The sequence below is a fragment of the Anopheles stephensi genome, chromosome 3, assembly GCF_013141755.1.
Source record: "Anopheles stephensi strain Indian chromosome 3, UCI_ANSTEP_V1.0, whole genome shotgun sequence".
NCBI lineage: Eukaryota > Metazoa > Arthropoda > Insecta > Diptera > Culicidae > Anopheles > Anopheles stephensi.
Window position 1 is genome coordinate 60,716,112 of NC_050203.1, and position 22,883 is coordinate 60,738,994.

The following is a 22,883-nucleotide window of genomic DNA, read 5'->3' on the forward strand; positions in this document are numbered from 1 at the left end:
TAGATAGTAAGACCCATAGACAAAGTTTTACAATGAGAACATTTGTGGGAGATAGAGCTTAAGTAATCCTCATCGGTTTTCGATGCTTCCGACATACTGTTTGATGGTCAAAATCAGTTAGATTCCTGTTAGACGGTTTAGTATTCCTTTATGTATGATAAAACATTTAAAAGCATCCCGTGATTATTACCGTTTTTGAGGATGTGCTGCTATCATGTTCCGGAGTAGATTTTTAATTACGTAAAAGTCTTCAATTGCAATTCCTCGTCTATTACTGCTCAAGCCATATTACTGCAGACGATAGATGGACACATGACGCAGTAGGACACAGGGTCGACGAATAGAAAATCGCGAAGATATGTCCATTCTTTTTAACACTATCCATACTTTAATGTCCTTGGGTGCTTTTTCGCCGAGTTTTCGCTTGCTTCGTATAGTTGGACTTATCATGAAAGCTGATGAAATCTGTTCCCTTTTGGCGATAAATTACTCTCGATAGCCACGAGTACACAAAATACAAAATGTATGCCAAACACGTGATACGGGCCGGTGCGGCGTGCTTAAAAATAGAATCTCCGATCGAGGAAGGATTTGGTTTCCATTGGTTCATAAATAGCACGGAACAGCGGGGCCGACGCAACACCGGTCACAGAGGAAGAGTGCATCGTATTTACAATTTCCGTTCGGTACCGATTCGCCAACAAATGGTGCCATTTAAAATTGTACACATTACGAGCAAAGTTATGGTCGACCGGCGCTTTTCATCGACAAACGGATGCACCTGTTGCGCGTGATATGTTTATGGGAAAATTTGTGTTACATTTTTTTTATTCCTCTGGGAATGATTAAATTTCCATGCAGTGTCTTAATCATGCTGTAAATAAGATATTCCCTTAAACCGCTCAACCATTCCGAACACAAATCCACCCAAATAGATGCACTTCATTAGGGCGATGATTAATGATTGCTAACGCTTAAAGTACCATTTCTTGCTCAGTTCGCTAAACGTTTCGCGGATTGCGCAACTTTACCCAACCCTTCAATCAGCGGCTCGACAAGTGGCGAACGAACATAGAAAAATTAGTTCGGCAAAGGATCGAGTTAATTTATGCACTCGCTTTTAAAGCCAGCTCTAGTTGGGAGCCCACGACCACCCCTAAAACAAACAAGAGGCATGAAATAAACCACTCTGTGAGAGAAGCCTTCAACACTATTGTAGCTAACGAAGAAAAAAACAAGAACTCAGCATCTACAATCTACTCTGAAGCGTATATGACATAGTGAACGACACACTTCAAACATCATGGCGACATAAAACGAAACGAGCGTATAGCAAATAATATGCTGTTTATAAAAAAAAACAACAAACGGGTCATGTGTTCCGAGGTCCTTTCACGGAATGGCGGAGGTTTGACTTAGTTAAGCTACATTTTAATTCCAATCAACTGCGCCCGGTATTTTTTTGTTTCTTTCTCGCTCTTGTCTGTCAGACGTCTTTGGTGGCCAACAGGAGCGGGGTCTGGTCCTACTGATTGCTGCATGTTGCAAATTATCTTGTCGCGTCATGCGTCCGCGCGTGTGTGTTTTAAATTGTGTGTTTGTGTACCATAACAGATGTCTCCAACTCGTCTTATGGTACATGCCACTTCCTCCGCGAATAAGACAATCCTCTGGATGACATATGGATGACCAACCAAACGCAATAATTTATTTGTTTCAATTTCTTGGTTACCGGGTTTTTCGATCAAACTTGAATTCATTCTAATCTGGTGAAGAAAACAAGGGACTGTTTGATCTCGCCCGGGACAAGATCTGGATGCCGCAGGAAGAAGTGGACGACGTAAACAAATAATCAGTCATTTGTCCGGGGGTGCGTGCCTGGGCTTCATTACGTACCGGGTGGGAAAGGAATTTGCGGACATAAGCTTGAGCTCCCGCAGAAGCCAAGCCGCTGTCGGATAAATTTGCATTGCCAACTGATTGACGGCGCTCCGTGTGTGTGTGTGTGTGTGTGTGTGTGTGTGTGTGTGTGTGTGACCGCCGATCGTCCGGCCAATGTCCGGACCACCTTAACGGATGAAAGATTTTCATTTTATCGACATTCTTTTGACATCGGCCGGCAAATGAGCTGTGTGTGTACTTGCACCGTCAAAAGTGCCAAAAATGGCCGTTTCATGTGCAAAAGTTTCGATGTCCCTTCACTTGTGCGCTCACGCTTGATGGACAGCATTCGATGCAAAAATGGACATATTTTTGCTACCGATCGGTTACTCGGCACATGCACGCAATTTACTACAGTGTCAGAGCGGTTTTGTTTGCCCGATCTTCGGAGGGGTTTTTTTCCTAGCTACGGCAGGTTTGGCATGTTGAAGGCTACAATCGACGAGTACATTACGAGTAGAAGTAACGTTTTTTTGTGGGTGAGTTTAATGATTTCCAATGCTGATGTATTAAGAATAATGGATAGGGGTTTTGATAAAATTGTCAGAATTAATTGGGGAAATTAAACGCTAATTTTTCTTTAAAAATGATATCGAAATTGTTGTACTTCGTAAAATTTTAGTCAAAATTAAAATCGAAATAGAACAAACAATTAAATAAAGAAAATTGCTGATACTTTCCTTCCTTTCCTCCTTTCCTTTTTGGAAAAGTATAAAACTTAATTCGATTTCATCATACTTTATTTTTATTTTATTTTATTGTAACATCTAGATTTCTCATTTTGTATTTGTTTTATTATGTTATAGTTTTGTTTAGCTAAATTTACAATCTAATCATCACAATTTATAGTTTTTCATAAAATATGTCTTTAGATAGAGCATTTTACTTTTCTTTCAAATTGAACACTTAATATATGGTTTTTATAATTGATAAAATTATAATTGGATTTTATTAATTTGATTTAAAGTTGACCATCAACGTCAAGTCAAATTAATCATATATTATGTTTGAATTGAAGTAAAATTCAAATTAATCACGACACACTTTTGGTGTTAGAGTTTTAGTCTTTGTTCCCATTTTTACCTACGAAGGGATGTTTTCATAATATTTTAACCTGATTTGGAATACTTTCTAACTCATAGTCTTTCTTCGATTCTTTGCAATTTTAATGCAAATGTAATGTTCATAAAATAGTTTGTAGCGGTTATAAGTTTATTTGACCGTTGGTTTATACTTCAAGTCTATTTTTGAGATCACTGTTTGACATGATTTTTTCGAACAGAAACATTTATTGTTTTGGTTTTTCTTTCTTCTATTGAACATTGTATTAATTCGTTGTTTATTTTTAGTTAGTTAATGTGATTTTATTATTTACAAAATCCTATCCTTGTTTATGTTATTGTTATGTTTAGGTTTTTATCTAATTGAATTCCAATTTAATTAGCCCTATCAAGTTGATAAAATTTCCCGGAATCCTTTTTATTTTTTTAGACGAATTAATCCCCATCCATCATACATTCATCACACAAGTTAATGCTCCATGTAATGAATCGTTTATGCGTGCCTTCTCAGCTCACTAACAAATGTCTGGGCCTAAGTCAGTTTTCATAACACCAGATTCAAACCAGGGATTCGGCTAATCGATCGACCCCTAACACCCATCAAGACACACACACCAACCAAGCCATCATTCTTCGCCGGCTGTGGCGCAGAACCGCACGCAGAAAAGGAACGCATTTTTCAACCCATTCGCGTGACGCGTACCGAACCACATTGTGCTCGCACAAAATATAAATAAATCTGCACGGTTTTCCCCCTTTCGTCGGATGCCTTTATCTATCACCCGAAGGCAACCCTTGGATGGGTAAGACACGGGCATCTAATACCGTTGCACGCCCCCACTCTTGCCCACTTGTCGTTACTCTCGCGATAAAATCACAACCTGGCAGACAGACTGGCCGGCCGGCCGGCTGATGTTGTTTTGGTGTACCTATACAGCTACGCCATCGGGGGTTGGCTACGCGTCTTTGCTGCGTGCCGACGTAAGTTGGGCGATGTTTATTTTCGTTTGCGATAGAAAGTGAAATTTCGGTTCAACCGGGTGGTGGCTAAGCGATCGTCGTTTCACTCTCTTTTTTTGCGGTTTATCTTTAAAAATGATTCTTTCATTTTCCAATGCTAAACACAAGAAATTGTTTACGCTCACTGCCTATTCCCGGTTGTTGACGCTTTGTGGTGAAGCTTTCTTTCTAAATTCTTCCTAAAAGGAGGTTGCTTCCTTTACTACGCTATTAAGATTACGCATGTAATGCAAAGTAATGTTGATGAAATTTCGCTAGCCAACTGGTGGTGACCACCATGGTAGTAAGGGTGTGTGCAGCAGGCCGAAATAAGGCTGAACAGATGATGATGATTAAATTTAATTTGGCCGATCGTCGCGTTCTGTGACGGCTGTTTGTCGCGTAATTTATTCGGGAAACGTGTGTTCGGCCAGGAGGCAAAATGCAATCGCCTTACAGATCTACGGATCTTACGGATCTGCACCACCCCGTGCATTCCCAAAGTCAGGTCCGAAACCTGTGTAAGCGTTCGTTGACAAGCGACAAATTTAACTAACCAACTGCAACCGGCCCGGCAGGGTAGATTGCTTTTTCACATTCCTTGGGTTCTTCCTCTGCGTCTTGATTCAAGCTAATTCGGGCTACAGTCGATGACAGGCAGTATGATTTATGTTTCCGACCATCACTGGAGAACGTGCTACTCGTCGAGTCGGTGGTTACATTTCCTCTATTTCTTTTTTTCTCTTCAAGGAGTGTATAATTGGGTAGATTCATTGAAAGACTCGTTTTCTGGAGCAACTTACCAGTTTGCGAACTTGTACGCGCCGAACACGATAAGCTTAATTGCTGCGATATGTTTTCGGTGCTTGCCATCAAAAAGCTGGCGAGCGGGCCGACAAACGTACTACGCAGTATGAAAAATGCGAACTGTCCTCGCCCATAATTGGAGCAATCCATCACACAACAAAACTGGTCACTATTAAACGATTTCGGGGCGCTGGGTGGAACGAGATGCAAATTGGCAATGGTCACTGTTGAACTTCACGGGCAGTTTTAGGTTGTCACTTAGGAAACAAATCGTCCGATGCTTCATAGGTTGAACAACTGGTCAGTTTAAGCAGAAAAATGTACATTTAGTCATCAGAAAATTTAAAAAAAAATTTTTGATTCCCTTTCAAAGTTCACTGGAGTTCGCAACAAGCATAAATGAGCTGATCCGACTCGCAAAAAAAGTTATAAAACGGTTACAGTTTTGCAGCAATCCCTTCACCGAATCGATCAACTTCAAAACAATGCGTCTGAATGAGTGTCAATGAAGACATTGCATCCGATTGGCATAACCTTACAGACGCTGATGGCTGATATGTAGATCACCGATGACTGGTAGACGCCACCAACTGTCGATCGCCAGCAGCAGGCTCGTGCCCTGCTCGCCATTCCAGTAATCGAATGGGACTGAATCGATTGAAAGCATTTATTATTCAGATTCGCGTTTTGACGCATGCCTGTCACTCCTCACGCAACCTGCCACTGACGACTCCGGGTCCCAAGTGATTGACGTACAGTGTGGAAAACGGTCTACATCTTACCAAGATCCATGCTGCGAACAGGCAGAGAGCACTCCATGTTTGACTCTGCTGCTTTCCGCAGAAGTTAACAGTTGAACGATCGATAATTCGCTCCAGTCATCGGTGAAGGACTTTTATTAGGCAGATTGAATCACCAATCACGCAGCAAACAGTCGAATGGAATGGAACGAGCTGCATCAATTGTCATGTGTTTTTAGGGTTGGGGTGTTGAAATGGAAGTCTAGACGTCTGGGTGGCAAACGCTAATTTAAAGATAAGTTTTAATTAGCGCAATACTAATTAACTAATAATGACTATGGGCTGGACATCAAATTGAAACTCGTTAGACAGGGTGTATTCCAGCAAAATCAACCTTATTACTCATGCTAAATTCGGAAATTTGGGGGGAAAAAGCACAACCTACCCAAAAACAAGACCATTCCAAAACCTGTCCGAAATTGGACCTCACGAGATCTGCCCGAACTCGATCGATCCTTTCGCCTTGGATGCATTGAATAGGATTAAATGACACGAACGGACGGCTAATTATCGTAAAGTTGAACGAAAAGTTGATCCGCTCACAGTATTGTCTCTTGATCGGTTTCGAGTGGATTCTTTGCGGAGAGGAAACTGTACCAAATAAGATGCTAATTTATTACGGCCCACCGTAGATTCGCCCGTATTGCCAATATTTAGAGATCGTGCATTGTCCAAAATGGCTTGAGACACACAAGCAGCAAAGAGTTTTCACGCAAAGGTCCTTTTTTGGACGGAGCCGAAAAGCCAAAAATAAAACCACTCGAACCACTTCGGCCGTTATTAATATTGCTTCTCGCGCGCGCTTATTTACTTACCTTTCATCCCGCAATGAACTCGCATGGCGATTGATTTGTGGCATATCATTTTTTATACCTTCTTTGCGTCAAAGCTGACAGCCGAAACGGGGATCGTAAATTGTGCCGCAGTTCAATGGGAGCTGGCTCGAGCTTGGGCTTGGTGGGACGTGGGTTTCGGTTTTCGGTACAGGAGTGCAGGAGTTCCAAAGCCACGCAGTGAGCGATTTTTGGCTTAAGGGTCATAATTGAACACGCTTACGTTTCGGTGAAAAGTTTGCCACTCTGGTTTTGGTCCGATCTCGAGCAGTTGAGCCGGTTCGTGGACGTGCGAATTGAATGTTTGTTTGCATCATTAAGGCGTTTGGCTGACGAGCGCCCAAAAAGTATTCCACAGAGGGCACAGGAGACAACCACCAACCCTGTCCGGCTTCGGGCCATGGTGATTCTGGTATGCTGTAATGATCGTGATCATACGCTAGCAGCTATATATCATGAACTGCTGGAGATACCGAACCCATTGTTTGAATTCAATTAAGATCCTTAACGAGCCATCGTTTACCACCTACTGTGCGAGCAATCACAAGTGGCACAAAATTGTAGGCCTCTCTCGTTAGTGCTTAAAATGTTGTTCACTGTTTTTATTGAACATTTAAAAGAAAAAGTAGAACTACAAAACGAGCAAGGTAACTTGTTATTTTTGGAGCAGGAAAAAAACGAAACAAGTCCTGTAATTCATTAAATTACTTTCGAATACTTGCATAATTGCACTGGATCGCTTTTCTGTGGATCGTTATCTAGCAATCGAGAAGTGCATTGTTGTAATTGGTGAATATGTGACGAATATTTTTATTCTCTCTATAGTATTTCAGGATTACTCGTGTACTTAAGCAACAATATTGTTTGAGTTTAAAAAACTAGAAAAAATACTGCTCTTGAATATTAGCAGAATTGTGAATTTACCTTTTGCAGGGTTTTTTGAAAACGGTATAAAACCAATCGCAACAAGTACTCAATTCAATTCATCCACATGTTCTCTGTTCTCGTCTCATTCGTCAAATGAAAGGACCTTGTGGATCACGTCCCATGTGGAACTACGGATGGCTTTGCACTCATTCCTAGACTTTGGAATTGGAACTTTTGTTGCGATCATTAAAATTTAACGAACTCTCCGATCGGACGAGCGATGTTCGCGAGTGCAGATTGTTTGGTGAACGGCAACCAACAAAACCGGACCATATAAGCGCCGAGGTCCGATGGCACGATTTTATCATGGAAAGTATGTGTATGCCTTTTTTCTCCGAGAAATAGCCTACAGAGTTTGGCAGTTCAATATCATTTTCCGGCAGCACAAAATTCACACTCATATGTTTCTGGTTGCGTGCAAAATGTTTACGATCGACACGGCTTAAGGGGCAGGAAATCGAAAGTGCTTCAGGGACGCCGACGATTGTGTGAGGATAAAAAATGAAACCATTTGCCAAACCACTGAACAAGTAGTAGCACGAACGGGGTGGGTATACATGCTGACGGTATAAAACTTGATTTGCCAATAAAATAGCCATGATAAAATTAATGCTAAATAGCGCTTAACTGAAGATAAACAAGTTCACCGTCTTGTGAGTCCTAAGCACTGCAAGTTTTACTAGCCTTAAAATTAGTCATGAATGGTCCACAACGTCATAACATAATTGCTTACAATAGGAGCATGTAATCGTTAAATCAGCATCTAACTAATGTTACGTCTTTAGCTGCTCCATACGAAATCTCCACTGCTTCGAGCAATGTGAAGTGAAATTGTGCAAAAAAAAAAAAGACAAACCACATGTGCGTTAACCAGTGTTAAAAGAGACCCATTAAAGTGTCTGCAAGCTACGAGTTTGAGTGTGTGATTTGACCAGTTGTCTACAAGCTTCTCGAACAGCGTGATCTTAATACCACCGAGACATAATGTTGCAACAGCAACCTCTTCGGTGAAATCCTCTCCATGAGCAGCAAACTCCATTATAACAGCTCCACAAACAGCAGGTGCTTGTGTTTCTGCAAGATAGTCGTCGTGTCCAAAATGTCCCAACACCGGTCAAGTGTCGTAGCTGTACCTCGCTTTATTCAGTAGCTGTTGTGTGCATGTGATTGCGTGTTTAAGCTTTTCGATCGGACGGAACATCTTCATCGGGAGCTGCTGTGACATCCGTGGAATTGTGAACCTGTTGTGATGTTAAACGCATTGTAAGAGAGCAAGTAAAAGGTTACCACCCTCCTTGCTTATTCCAGTAGCGTGTCGAATAGCTTTTGACCCTGTCGTGAAAAGTCCAGTGTCCATCTCTGGTTATACTCCCGCAGCCGAAGTGATCACATTCCTGTGCCATTTTCGGACCAGACATTCCATAGGGTTTTGTGTTGGGTAATATCGAGATTCCTGTGACAGTCAAAAATGTCATCGTCCAAGTCACCGACGATGAAGTCGGCACTGCACGGAGGAATTTTGGGTAGCAAAGGTAGCAAAAATGGCAACACAGGCAATGGCAGCAGTGTTGATGGTCGTCCGGTTGCTGCCATTGCGCCGGGACTCACCGTATCCGGCTGTAAGTACGACCGAAGCATCGAAGACACGGTGGTAGCGTTGCGCCGCGAGCTGCGTACCGTGTACGAAACGTTGCGCGAACAAAACGAGAAGCTGGTCGATCTGGAAAAGGATGTGCGTGATCGGGACATTAGCATTCGCTACCTAAAGAATGAGTATCGTAAGCTGAAGGAATACTACCAGAGCAACAAGAGTGACTTATCGGTGCCACCGAACTTTGCTCTTAATGGGAGCGCTAATAAGGAAAATGGCGCCGCCAACGTTGACGATCTGTTGCAGAAGCTGCAGAAGGAGCTGAAGGAGAAAGATCAGATGGTGCGCGAGTTAAATCAGAAGGTCATTAGACTTTCGAACAATCTGATCTTCGTCCAGAAGGAATCGCTCAGCAAGGACGATCGGTTGGACGAGTTGCAGAATGAGATTGACAAGTTCCGGCAGGTGGTAAGTATGGGAAGGCTGAGAGTCCATTTTTTTGAAACCGAGCAATCAGTGACCATCTTCATCACCACACGCAGGTCCGTCCCATCACAAAAGCGATGATCGAAAAGCGGTGCTCCGAGGACACGTTCGACAACTGGTCGCCGGGTGTGGAGAACACACGCGTCCTGCCCGTCACCGAGACACGCATCAAGCGCCAGGCCATCAGTGCGGAACCATTGTCCTCGTTAGCCGGAATGCAGGGCGATCTCATCAAGATTCCCAAATCCTCATTGTAAGTGTAACGTATCTGTGGTGTTCTCCAGCGTTGCGTTCCAGCTATCTGTGGAGGCGATATTCACACGCCACCGATAGTCGACTGGTGGTGGTTCACCTCTGGCGGTACCGGTCGTCAAGTTGTCGTTGGTTCCGCGTGGAACGTGCATCTGACAGATCCAAGGATAGCTCGAAAAAATGTATCAATGGTGTCAAGTGGTTTTCTCCGCTATATCGTTTCTTACCAAGTGTGGGCTCTTTCCGGTGACATGTACACCGTTTTATTGCGTGAGAAACCACATCTCGTTCGGCGGTATCGGGTGACACCTGGAGATTGAAGTAAAACTGGATTCCAGAGGGAGATTCGCCAAACCAAATAGAACATACTTCTAGACCTTCACGTTGCCCGTAAATTCCTTCCAGAAAAAGGGCTTGCTTTTGCATAAAATCATTTCCATACGATCAATCATTGTAACGAGCCTTACGATGTCTTCGAGCGATCGCCTGCGGGATGTGATCTTCCACAGCACCCGTGTAATGGTCGAATCACACAGCCGAGTGCGCTACAGTTGATCGTTTCTTTGCCACGTTTGCGTGCCCGCTGGTAGTTAATTAAAATGTTTACATTCCACCCTCTGCGGCGTGACTCCGGCGTATCCGTCGCGCAAATTAAGCGGCATTAATTCTGTCACTGATTAGACCACCTTTGCCCTCACCCAGTGGTGCGGCACTGCAGTGAATTTGAGCTACGATGTGTGTACGCAACTGTTATGCACTCTGAGCTGCGTTTCAACATCCACCCCCAGGTTTGCTTTGGACTTGGCAGAAGGGATACGAGAGGGAGCCATCAAGAACGGAAGGGTAACGCTACGCACCTTGGGTCGATGTACGCAGGTAATGCCAACGTGACTGCAAAACCACCGTTTCATTGCGGTGGAATTGTAGTGAGCGCAGTGCTAACATAGATGAACGATTTAATTCAATCTAAATTAATTAAATCTCGCTATGCGGTATCGGCTTAGCGATTGGCATCGAAGCGGATTGTGCTGTACAGCAGAGTTTTTTGTGATCGTTGAGATTGAGAGAAGATCACAGATCCGCGCGAGGCAATAAACGATTACAATCTGGGCTTTAATTTGTCGTAGTTATTGATTAAGATGGTATCCTGTAGAAGACATCATTTAGGTGTTGTATGTTGAAAGCAATGATAAGTGATTGCTGTCCACGATCCTTGCAAGAAGCCTTGCATAATGTTAGATGCCCAACTGGATTTATTATACTTTCAATTCTATGAAGAGAAACCTCTTTTTACATCACCTCAAGAAGGTTAATCGTTACTTACGGCGACATAAACCAGGCGCATCTTCCTGCCAAGTGTTATATCGTAAATAACATTATTCGTTCAAGTTGCTCCCAAAAATGGAGCGTTAAAGAAAACGGCATAAATCCAAACGCCCTAAACCATCAACCGATCGCCTTGAATGGCGTGAGTAATCAGCTACTAATTACCTCATTAATAATTGTACTCACGTCACTGGCGGGTGCCTGCAAAGGTCGTCATAATTCATGCAGCAAGCAGCGCACACAATTCGATGCGGAGGCCACACTCCCAAAAACAGCGCGCCAGGCGAATGTTGGCAGACACACCACCAGCTCGAGGGCTTTTTATTTTACCGAGAGGAAGAGAAAATTCCCAGACAGAAGACTGCCCAAGGCCTGCAGCAGGGCTCCGGTGAAAAGGTGTATGTTTTAGGGGTGTTACTGGTATTGTGTAGAACGATTCCTTTCAGCACGTGCCATACCCAGTTAGTCTGTTCACCGTCTAGGAGGTCTGTGCGTCCTACGCGAAACCGTGTGGCGAATATGTTATTCCGCCCAGAAATCCATGGCTGACATTTGCACTCCATGGGAACGGCGGACGCCCATGTGCAAAATGACATACACGATGCAGCTAACAAACTTTACACGACGTCGATCTAGTATCCTCAACTAGCTATAAAGAGGGTTGGGGGGAGGGGCAAGCGTACAACTCCCTTTCAGTATCCGATAGAAGGTATCATAACCTCAAACCCACGTGTAGTGTGCCAAGAGCCCGTGATCAAACCATCAACCCACTTGGTTCCGTCAACCATCGCTGTTCAGCAGCTAATATGTTTGCTCCGGTTCAGTCTTAAATTTTATGCCCTCACCCAGACTTCAACAGTCATCGCTTGTCACCATTAAACAACTATGACAATTTCATTAACCACCATCGCTTAAGCCGATGGTTGGACCGCGTACACATCGGCTACTCTAGCTGGGCGGCATGTTCCGATCATCTCATTAACCTACGGAGAAAAACCACAGCGTTTGCCCGTTCCCTGTACACTTCTTTTATTGCTGTTGCGATCTTTCGCTAAATGTTTTATGCGTTCGCTACTTTCGACAATAATCGTAAAAATTAATAACTTCAACTCCCGAGTGTGTGTCACTGCAGCCGACACCGTGAAACATTGTACTCGTTTCTCCCCGGTAGCTAACGAAAAGGGTGGGCCATTGGATGGATTTATTGTCCGGTGCAGGTACCAAGCCCGGGTGACAGTTTTCATTACCTTTTGAACGTGTGGGATGAAATGGTTCTATCGTGGCGGGCGGTCGTACTCGACGTATTGCGAATGCATTACACACAATTTACATTCCTATTTTACTGAACCTCGCTTGACGTAAATGAAGTTTACGAGTTGTTAAACCAACTCAACGCAGGTTAATTTTAATTGTTAAAGAACTTTATCATGAAGCTATATGAAATCAGCAAAAGAAAAACAAAAAACATGCAACGTCTTATTTATCTACATCGGTAAATTAATTGCTACGAGATAGCACAAGCCTTTCCGTATTTCTGTATGATTTTGCACTTGCAAAAAGTCGAACGTGCACTTGATTGATTATCGCAATCGCCCAAATGGACACTTGCACTCTCTGGGACGCTAATTGTCCGGTCGACCTTTTACAGATGAAACACACGTGAAACACAATTACGTTCATTTCTGTCGTACTTCGATTCGATCATCAATCGATCATCCTGACGCTTTCGCGAGCGTAGCAAATAAAGGAGCATAATTCGGGAGCGTTCAACCGTGTTTCCCAGCGGCTGCTTGTAATTAACTGTTGTGATTAATGAGCTTTTATGTGTGTGCTTTGCTTTTCCTTTTTAGATCCCGTGAAATAATCAAATCTGCCATCCTGGACAATGATTTCATGAAGAACCTGGAAATAACACAGATACGCGAAATTGTTGATTGTATGTATCCGGTACAGTACGCTGCCGGTAGTCTCATCATTAAGGAAGGCGATGTGGGCAGTATTGTTTATGTGATGGAAGGTAAGTGGGTTTACTAAATTCAAAGAAAGGATACTCTATTATAGTTAAACGAATGATGGAGTGTCCTAAGAAATTCTACAAAAAAAAAACAAAAAATTCTGAGTACCATTAAATTGATATTTCGACGGTATTTTAAATTATTTGACACTTTCTTGATAGGTTATTTATTACATACAAAATGTTTAAATACATTTCACAAATGTACACGACCGTTGGAAAATCGTGGACCAAATTCAAAAACTATAATCATGCGAAGAGTCCACCGTGCGGGCTTGCATTGTGTTGTGCACATTGCATACCTTTAGGCGTATGTCGAACATGGAGTGGAATCGGATGTCGACTTTGTCGACTTTAGTTGTGATGGTGTACTTGCATCAAGTCAGGGGTTTTGGAGGTAGTTTTCTGATGTTTGCATCAGTTCTTAAACTATTTTAAAGTTTTAAAACATTATTTAGAGTTACAGAAATATCAGCAACGGATTTTGTGATATATTTAATTTTTTCGCACCACGTCTTTACCAAGTAGAGCCAGTCGAAATCAAATAGATTTAGCGCGGCACATTGTAAAAAAAGATAAATGGCTGGGACGCTGTCGTCACGAGTCGCTGGAAATGAGTGATGCATTTTGTGCAACATCCGTTCATGTCTACATAAGTGAAGAGGTCTTACATTGCATTGTCCCTGCCCGGTTACAATCGGGTGCCAAGTAATCGTGCTTGGGCCGATTCTCTGCAATCCCTGTATCGTAAGGGCTCACCTCACATAAAATAAGCGCTGCCAGCGCTGTTGGACAGATTTTTCCATCATTTTCACTTTCTACTATCGTCTCCGGATGCGTCGTAGTACGGAGCTTGATCGATGATCTTACCGCGCAGTTCGTTTCGAGCCGCGAGACAGCCCCGGACAGACTTGTGCGAGGGAAGATTTTCGCATCGTGCTTAAAATATTACCCGACCGCAGCGCGCCAAAGACGAATGGTTCCCTGTTGACGATGACGACTTCGGCCAGCCGGCCGGCAATTGCTTTCGCTTTCAGATCGAATGACAATCGATGAATTATCTAACCAGCAGCCGCGTCAAGCGGAAAGCATCTTTGCTCCTTTTCAAGAAGAAAGTAATTGGCAAGGAATGTTTGCCATTCGCCAAAGAAAGTTTAAAGGGGGCAGACAGTTGAGAAATATGTTGATCAATTGAAGCATTCATGCCACTCTTGGGTGGGTTTTTGCCTTTCATCAGCGTTCAATCTCTTTTAGCGATTGTGGGGTAGGATGGATCGTTCCATTTGCCAGATAATAACCACACAACAGATCACTGTTTGTTTATAGATGTTTGTTGTGTAATTTATGGCCGATGTACGAAATGTTACATATTTTCCGCAGCCAGTAAGTTAATTTGTATTTTCAACAACATTTTCTTAATTGATGAAGCCATTTACAAGGGGAAAAAACATACAGCGGCTAGACAACCCTACCAGGTAGGAATATCTTAATTTGCACAAGCCGAACCTGATTAGCAGAAGGTCCAACAACCGAACGTCCCTTGTGCGAAAGAAACAAAAAAAACCTGCATTTACATTAGAGGATGAGGCGTGGTGGTAACATGGTAGTAAAGTATGCGAAACATGGTACAGAATCGGATGAAAAATAACGACCTACGTTCGCAAACCCCATCGCAAACAAATTAATCACCGTCCCAATGCTCGGCTGGTGCGTGCGGAACCGTGCGGCTCTGCGAAACGGCGATCGGTGAAACAAAACGTCCCATGCGGTGCCGTTTCGGTGTGCAACATAATTTAACGCTCCACTAACGATTTCGTCGTCGCGATGCAAATGACCGTGAGCATTGTCAGGTGTCGGTACTTCCGCTTCTTCAAATGGCTTTCCCTGTTCTGTGCGTGCCTTTTGGGCACAGTTAACATATGTGCACCGTTCGTTTGTGTGCTGGATTTTCTGTACCATTCTTAAGGTGGAAAAATGAATCGTAAACCGGTCCATTTAGCACATGTTGCGACCAATGGGGAACATCTTCCTGTCGCACGACCTTTGGAAAGGGTTTTTATACGGACGGAGTTTTCAGTTCGAACCTTAGAAGAACACCCACTCAGCCCTATTTTGGGACGTCAATAAGTAAAGTGTTGCCTTCAGGCTACTTCCTGCCTTATTCATTTTTCCGTGCCATTAAACAAGCCCAACATCAGAGCGATTGTTCTTGGACATTCACTTTGTTATAAATGTTAATGCCCAAGTATCGGTTCCCTTCTGCGCTGGCTCCTAACAGTTGAAGCCTCTTCTTCCAGGTGAATTTTGAAAATCTAATTAAAAAACGTGTTACTTTTATGACCAAACAATTATGTGGTCCCAAGTGATACTATTTTGTAAAAAGTCCTTGAAAGTTGGACGCTCTAAATCTGACCGCCTGCAGTTCGATCTTTGCGGTCTATGCCACCAATAACTCGCTCGTTAACTGTGGAGCTCCGTTTTCGAGTGGCGTTGAATTTGTTTACAGCTCTACCAAGGCCATAGTAGACAGTGATGACGGTGCTAGTCTTCATTTACTAGGCATGCCTTTCGCACCTCAGAACTGAATTATGGCTGGGGTGTACGGATAGCTTGATCGCATGTTGTGTTTGCAGAACACTGTAAGTATCTTAACTCCACCCATACATGCTGACGTTGGTAGCATTGTTATGGTCCCCTCCGAAGGACGACGGCTGTTTAAAGCCCTCCGGCATCAAACACATCGTATCAGATGCAACTCCAGATTTTAACTTCACGTCGAGATTGGAATGCGTTTGAACCGTACCGTTTTGGAGCCATCGCGTCCGACTCCAACCAACAATTGGACTCGTTCGCTTCTTGTCGCACACCTACTTCGTGTTTGTATATGTGGATGGATGTGTTTGTAAAGCTCGATCGCACACTTTATGACACCGCCAGACAGCATCGATCTTAAACTCATCATCTTGTTCTGCCCGCGGGTCTCTCGCGACCTGTAGCTGACTACAGAACAATACCCACCCCGGTGGCATTGAGGGGGCAGGGTTTACGCGGTCTGTCGCCGACCTAGCAGCAACATTCGAGTGACGTCTATCCACTCACGCCCCTTAGGTCATCCGAGGGCGAGTGATGTTGCAGCAAATGCCAGGGTTACGGATGGGAAGACGTTGTTGGGGCCGGAGATTCGCAGATGAAGAAGTAACTCATCCGATTCGATTCCTATTGTTGGGTGCAATCAAACGTCCGATTCGGCAATCGGCGTAGATCTGTTCTCACGAGATTGCGGCGCACAAAATCAACAATGTGCGGATAGTCGGTTTAGGGCCGTTAGAGAAGGTAGATGATCGTTTTATGAACCGGCTTAATGTTTCACCCGTGCCCTCTAACATTTTAATTGAATGTTGTTTTTCCGTGCTAATTGTTTTATTAAATTAGGGCATCGAGATTAGGGCCATTCTTGGGTGGGAGTCTACAACGGAATTCAAATTCAACATCGCTCACTGCTAAATATTGGGCGAGTAAATTTTATGAACAAAATATAATTAAAATCCAAGATTTATGATGGTATTGTAAGAGCTTGCTTCATCGATTGCGTTAAAGTAATTTAGTAGTTCAAGCATTTGCTCTGTGTAGGAAGAGATTGTTTATCATGTTATTAAGCTGATGTTTTGTCTTGGTTCAATTTAATGTTCTTTAATGGGCTTGTTGTGTCTTTCTTATATTTAATTTTAATATACTTATCTTTTCTACTTTCTTACTTTGATTTACTTATATGGAAAATATCTTTCTATACAATCATTACAATAAAGTTGAATTTATTTCTTCCATTTTCATTACACTACGAAGTATCTAAACAATTCTCTTATAAGTATTCGCTTAAACTTATAAGCAAAACAATTGGCTTAGTAGGTACAGAACTTCAAATATTTCTGGAAGTTACATTTTGATGCAGGATTTTTCGAATGACCCTTGCCAGTTTGTTAGTTTGTTCTGTCTGTTTCTGGACTTTGTTCAAGATTAAGTGGAATATTTTTAAGATAGAATTAGAATCTGTTCTGTAAATCTGTTCAGGCAAGATTTAATTTCTTTTTCAATGAAAGATTTGACAATCTTCAGTCCTTCTCTTTCTTGGCACTACAACCTCGAAAGGTCTCGGCCTGCCATTTCTGGTTTTCTGTGACTTGATTTTACCCGTTGGAAACTAGTTAGCCCCCTGCGTACGGGGAGGCCCCCGGACCACCACAATTTTCAGTCAATTTCTGAAAATATTTTACAAAAAGATTCCACTGTTACCTACCAAGTTTCACTCAAGCTTGAACAAAGTCCTGACATAGTTTGAATATTGCTACGTAAACTCTACAAGGTTCTAAGCGCCATTTTAAAATTTGTGGTAAATTCAGCACACTAAATTCAAAAATTAAAATCGAAATTGCAAATTTAAACACTAGAATTGGTAGTAGCATGAATCGCTCTCTTATCGCAACAATCCATTCGCTCTCAGCCACACCGGACGATTGTCGTCTCGAAACATTCCGGCTATGTTTACAACACACTCTCTCTCAGTATACAGCAAATCATTAAGGTGCAAGAGACAGAGAGTTCGTAGAGCATAACCTAATGCCTTTGCGCACGAGTGTTTATACTTGCTATCCATCGCCAGTACCAGCTGATTCAAGCGCCACGCACAAACCACGCCAAAGCTCAACATCCCTCTCTGCTGGTGGCTAGCGTTTGACAGAGATCGTACCCACCGATCGTGTGGTGCACGCACGCAAAACGTAAAGAGAAAAAGCCATCCCTTCCCACGCGGGGTGGCACAACACTCTCGCAGCTTTCGTGCGCTCCGGACACGACTGTTCGGCTCAGTCACGTTTCGCGTTCCGACGGCAAAGCAACACGCGGGCTACGCCGAGGTTCGGTTTCGCGTGCGTTCCTGCCTTAGTTTTGTTTATTTTTTCCATCTCTTTCTTCTGTTGTACGTCGCTTTATCACCCGCCAACAGCCGTGTGCGTGCGTGCAGGGAACAAAAGTTGGCTAAGAAAAAGAAGGCAGAGCGGGATCGTACCGTGTGGCACGCGGATCGGATGCAAACGTTTTTCGATCAATCGCAGCCACGATCACACGCACACGTGCGCTTTTGGTAGTGCGGTTTTTATTTTGCTGTGTAGCCGAGCTTGTTGTTTTTCCCTCCCCTTTTGTGCGTTCTTGCGGTCCGTGGCGATTGTTTGTGTACCCTTCGGTAGGTGTGTGTAACGTGCAGTGTGAGTGAATTGTGGTGTAGTTTCTGCATTTGCAACAACATTGTATACGCCTGCAAAGGCAGCAACAGCATGGCGAGCTGCTAAATGTCTTAGAGCAATCGGCTTGAAAGTGAGGGCGAATCCCCGAGATATACAAAAAACCCGTTCTGAGCTCCCTTCCAAGTCTCGCCCCAGACCTTGCTGAGTCTTGTTTGTCCAGCTTGTGTTGCGTTTGTAAGCAGGAAAGAGTGATCGCTTGTGTACCGTGTGGTGTTTTCCATGCTTTGTGGCTAGCGTTCAAGTCGCTGTTGCTCCTCCTGAAACATCCAACGCTCAAGCTCATCATTACATCAGACATAAACGTGTGGAGTACGATCTTCAGAGTCCGAAATCGATACTTTCGAACGTGAAAGTGTACGCCTGTGCGCATTGAAAGTCTGAAGGAAAGTGACAGTGAAGGACACCGTAGACGTAGTCTCGGGGGAAAAAAAATCTTGCAAGAAGACTTCCCCATTCGCAGTCTCTGCACCGCTGCACCGAACGTTCTGCAACTGCTTGATTGAGGTCTTGCAGTCAAGGCTCTCGGTGCCAGCCGGTTAAGTGTTTTCACTCGCCCCGCAGGGTGTAGAACAACTTCTCTATTTACCGCCAATCACCTCAACTGTGTGCCGGGTCGAGTTTAGCGACCGACATAAAACAGTCGTCAGTGAGATCGCCGGTGAGATGAATTTCTTCGCCCATATACGATCGGTGCCTGGAACGGTACGCTTCGGACAAGGAAGTCTACCCATAATGTCGTGCAGAAGGGGTCTGCAAAAAACCGGTTCGCAAATGGGTGGGTGGTAGTCAATTTTACCATACGACTACTACCATTCCTCCGGACTTCCCCTGAGTCATCTGTCCGACTGCGGTAAGGACGTTGGCGGACCCAAGCATTCCATCATTCTCAACTCTTTCACCAACCACCCGCCCCGAGGAAGAGTGTCCGGGTGTCGGCTGAGTAAGCAACAGGCACAATTGGTCTTTGCCCAAGCTTATGTCACCTTGTGAAATGAGCAATCACGGTGTGTCTTGCCGCAAGCCTTGCTCTTTGGGTGACAACTCCTTTTCGTAAGGCCATCTGAATAGCGGCCGCATATGCACAGCTCCCTGCATGAGACCTTTTTTTCGCTTTCGATGTTGTGCTGCTGCTGTTTAAAACCGGGCTGTTCCAATTTTCTTCTGTCCGTTCACTCCGAAACGATCGAAGGTAACGAGATTTTATGTTTCCCTTTTCTGTGAGCCTGGGCATGGTTTGCTGTGTGTGTTTTGGACTGAGTACCAACGCCGATCGACAAAATCGGATATGTCGCGCATACGGTAGGCGCTTGTAGCTGCCTGAGCTTTCGGTAGGGCTCCATTGTGTGTAGTTGTGGTGCACCAACGTCATGGTCAAGCAACAGTACGTTCTGCACTCGGTCTGCAGTAATTTACGTGGTTGGGAGAGTTTGTTCTAGGGTAGGGTGTTGGCCCACCGTACCACCCCATGCGGCCATGACCACCCTATGCGTTGTGAATAATTAACCGTGCGCTTTGCAGCGTGTCCTTAAAAGATCATTTTGTGTGATTGTTTCGTTTTTTTTTGACGTCGCCTTCAAAGAATGGAAAGGCACGTTCGAGGGACTGGTTTGTTGTGTGTACAGATTGCAAGATATATGCAAACGTGAAGTGAACTTACACTGTGAAGCGTATAGCTTGAAAGCATTTCAAGAGCTCACCGACCGGAGCGTGCGCAAAGTAGCTAACTAGTTTTCAAGCCGCCTATCTAACGCGAACAGTGACGCTTTCAATCGAATTTGAAGCAGAGATCGGCTTAAGCTTTGCGTCAGGTGATAGTGAGGAAGGGATGGAAATCGATGCGGTGGTCAACCATAACGCCGACACAATTAACGCTCTGGCCCGCTCGAATCACCCTATAAACAGCCCCAAATTGAGACATCATCGTTCGAAATTGAAACCCCATTTGGTAATCGGTCCCGAGTGATCGATCACCCTAACGAGCGTGTGCGTTTGAGCCGATCGGACGAACAAGCGCTCCCCAATGCCTATCACTTCCTTATTGGGTCTTTGTTGTGGAAAAAGATGAAGATATTCTGAAGACCTTCCACTTCAATCAGCTGGGAGCACCGGTGCTTTGACCGAATTTCCCTCGATTTCCGAGCGAGTATTATTTTCGAGGGCCTCCAAATGCTACTTCTAGCAGCATGCAGTATTGCTATGGAGGCCACAAACCTCTCGCAAAAATCGCACCAAAACCTACAATGCCCTTAAGTCTCGCGAAATTCTTTACGCGAAATTGGTCTCTCGTGTCTGAAACGAAACAGCGCCTCCTCATGCCTCATTCGATGATCGATTTCAGGGCAGAGCTAGCGACAAGGAAAATCAAAATGCCGATCCATATGCCAACCGAGCTTGCGAGGATGTTTGACGATGCCACTTTCCGATACATCACGAACTTCGCGTGACTGGGCGAGTTGGCTTTACCCCGTTTAGCGGTAAGCACCTTTTTTTGAGCGTGCTGGAATGTGTTTTTGAAGCCGTTGAAGGGCTTCGAATTCTTACAAGCGTATCATGGACCATCGTGTACATGTAGGCTTATGAGTAATTGGACACGAAGGGCTTTAAATTAATTCGCCTTTAATTGAAGGATGCGCTAGATGAATCTTTCGCGCACACCTGTGCAGGGGATGAGACGGTTGTCTAATTTACGATTGATTTGATTAAGCTAACTGCCGTATAATGGGTGTCCTAGTTTGAGACGAACGTTTGCGGTATGCAGAGTAGAACTGATAACGTATCTAATTACCCTTGCAGAGGATGATCTCTTTTTCCGTATGGAAAACAAATCCACCCCTAAACAGTTTTGTCTGCACGTCGCACTCCGGTTTGTTGATCGTTGGACTGTTGGAATTAGTCTTGGTCAGCGCTATACTCACGAATGGAATCGAATTTCACTTACCCGGTTCGGTACGCACCATTGGCAAAAGAAATGCAAAACAGACAGGCGCAAAATCGATAAATTGCGGCCCAGCGGTTTTAGCGTTGCTATTTAACCTTTTGCTTTATGCGTTTGTCGAATTTTTGGCCACGGTTCGTACGGGTACGCATTGTTTGGTTTGATGACTCGATGCTCCAGTAACCTATTTTGCGCACTTGCGTGGAATTGGAATCGCTATAAAAAAAAATCAAATCTTCGCAAATTTGGGCTTGTGTAATTAATTTGCTTATGGATTTGCGATTCGACTGATGGGATTGCTATACAGCAGCTCTTCATTTATAATCCTATTCTCCAGTGCTTCCTGTTCCCTTTTCATGAATTCGTTTTGAGCCAACTAAAGCACTAGTATTGATTCCAAAAAAACTGCATAAATAAATAAATTTATACGAAATGAAAACGTAATGACAATAAAAGGCCCAGCTGAAAAAAAAAACAGCTCATCGCTCACGGCGGAAACTGGATTATATTGGTTGAGCTGTGTTTGGTTGGGCTGACGCGGTGGCATTTTTTCGGTTGGCAATTTTGAGTTCGCGCAACTTGCCGCTTGCCTCATACACGTTCATACGCTCACCGTATGGGACCGCCTCGAGGACCTTGAAAACTCGTTCAGCCGAAGCGATCGACGGCTGAAGCCGTACAAAGAGAGCAGGCGTGCGCGATCCAGGATGCAATCGACAGTCGTGCTTGGCGAGCAAGACGAACGAACCGGTTCAAGGATCATGCGTCACTCCTTCCAGTCACCGCTTGCAGGGACCGGAAAATGACGATTTTGTGGTCCACGCGACGATGGCGAACACCGCGTTTGGCAAGAACACTGTGTCCAGCCCAATTTATGGTGTTAAAAATCGATGCACTTAACCGGTGTAGCGAACCAGAAAGGTAAACGTTCTAACAGGGAAAGGGCTGTGTGTGATTTCGATTAGTAATGCCTCATATATTTAGATAGTTGTTTTATATTGGAAATTTTAAAACCTTGTACCTTGTACGTTCTACGAAAGCTGCTAGACCTTTGAGCCACTCCAGCCACTGGTTTGCATAAATAATATGCTTGCACACCTTTACCAGAACGAATCAGACATTCCACAGCGAATGTTGTCTCCACACCCGAAAAACAAATCGTTTTCTTTTTGCGACAGCCTTCTCCAGCCGGCTTGTCAAGGTTGCATGTTCGTTGAGATATTTCAACACATTGCCTCACGTTTAGCCTACTCCACCATGGCCCCTCGTTCACGGTGGAAGCGCAACGGCATGTTGACATTTCTAACACAAAATCTTCAATCGAAACGCGAAGCCACTCACGATTGTGCGGGGAAGTATAATCTGAGAATGACGCTCCAAAGACAAAAGTCTGATCGTCCAACCCCGCCTGGGGGGGTATTTTCTGTGCACTTGAATTCAAAGGGTGGTTGGTTGAATGTGGCGGTAGCTCAAGATGCTGTTTGGCATCGTCCAAACGCGTTATCAGTGGGTTACATTTGCAAAGTGTAACGTGACCCACTCCATGGGTTCGTACGCTCATCGCACGGAAAGTCCGTAATCAGCTGAAATCCATTGAGTGTTATGGAACGATGA

At 44.0% G+C, this 22,883-nt stretch overlaps 1 protein-coding gene across 9 annotated transcripts in view; it reads left to right on the forward strand.

The window, feature by feature from the left end:
• The window catches only part of LOC118513550 (cGMP-dependent protein kinase, isozyme 2 forms cD4/T1/T3A/T3B), a 109,295-nt gene that overhangs the window by 50,021 nt on the left and 36,391 nt on the right, over positions 1–22,883 (forward strand). For 4 of the 9 annotated variants that reach the window (XM_036059443.1, XM_036059442.1, XM_036059441.1 and 1 more), the window contains one exon: positions 12,874–13,040. In XM_036059443.1, the coding sequence (XP_035915336.1) occupies positions 12,874–13,040 (167 nt within the window). Of the gene's footprint in view, positions 1–8,153; positions 9,428–9,501; positions 9,699–12,873; positions 13,041–17,906; positions 18,274–22,883 lie in introns of those variants that run through there. The other 5 variants (XM_036059446.1, XM_036059445.1, XM_036059447.1 and 2 more) reach the window with 3 other exon arrangements.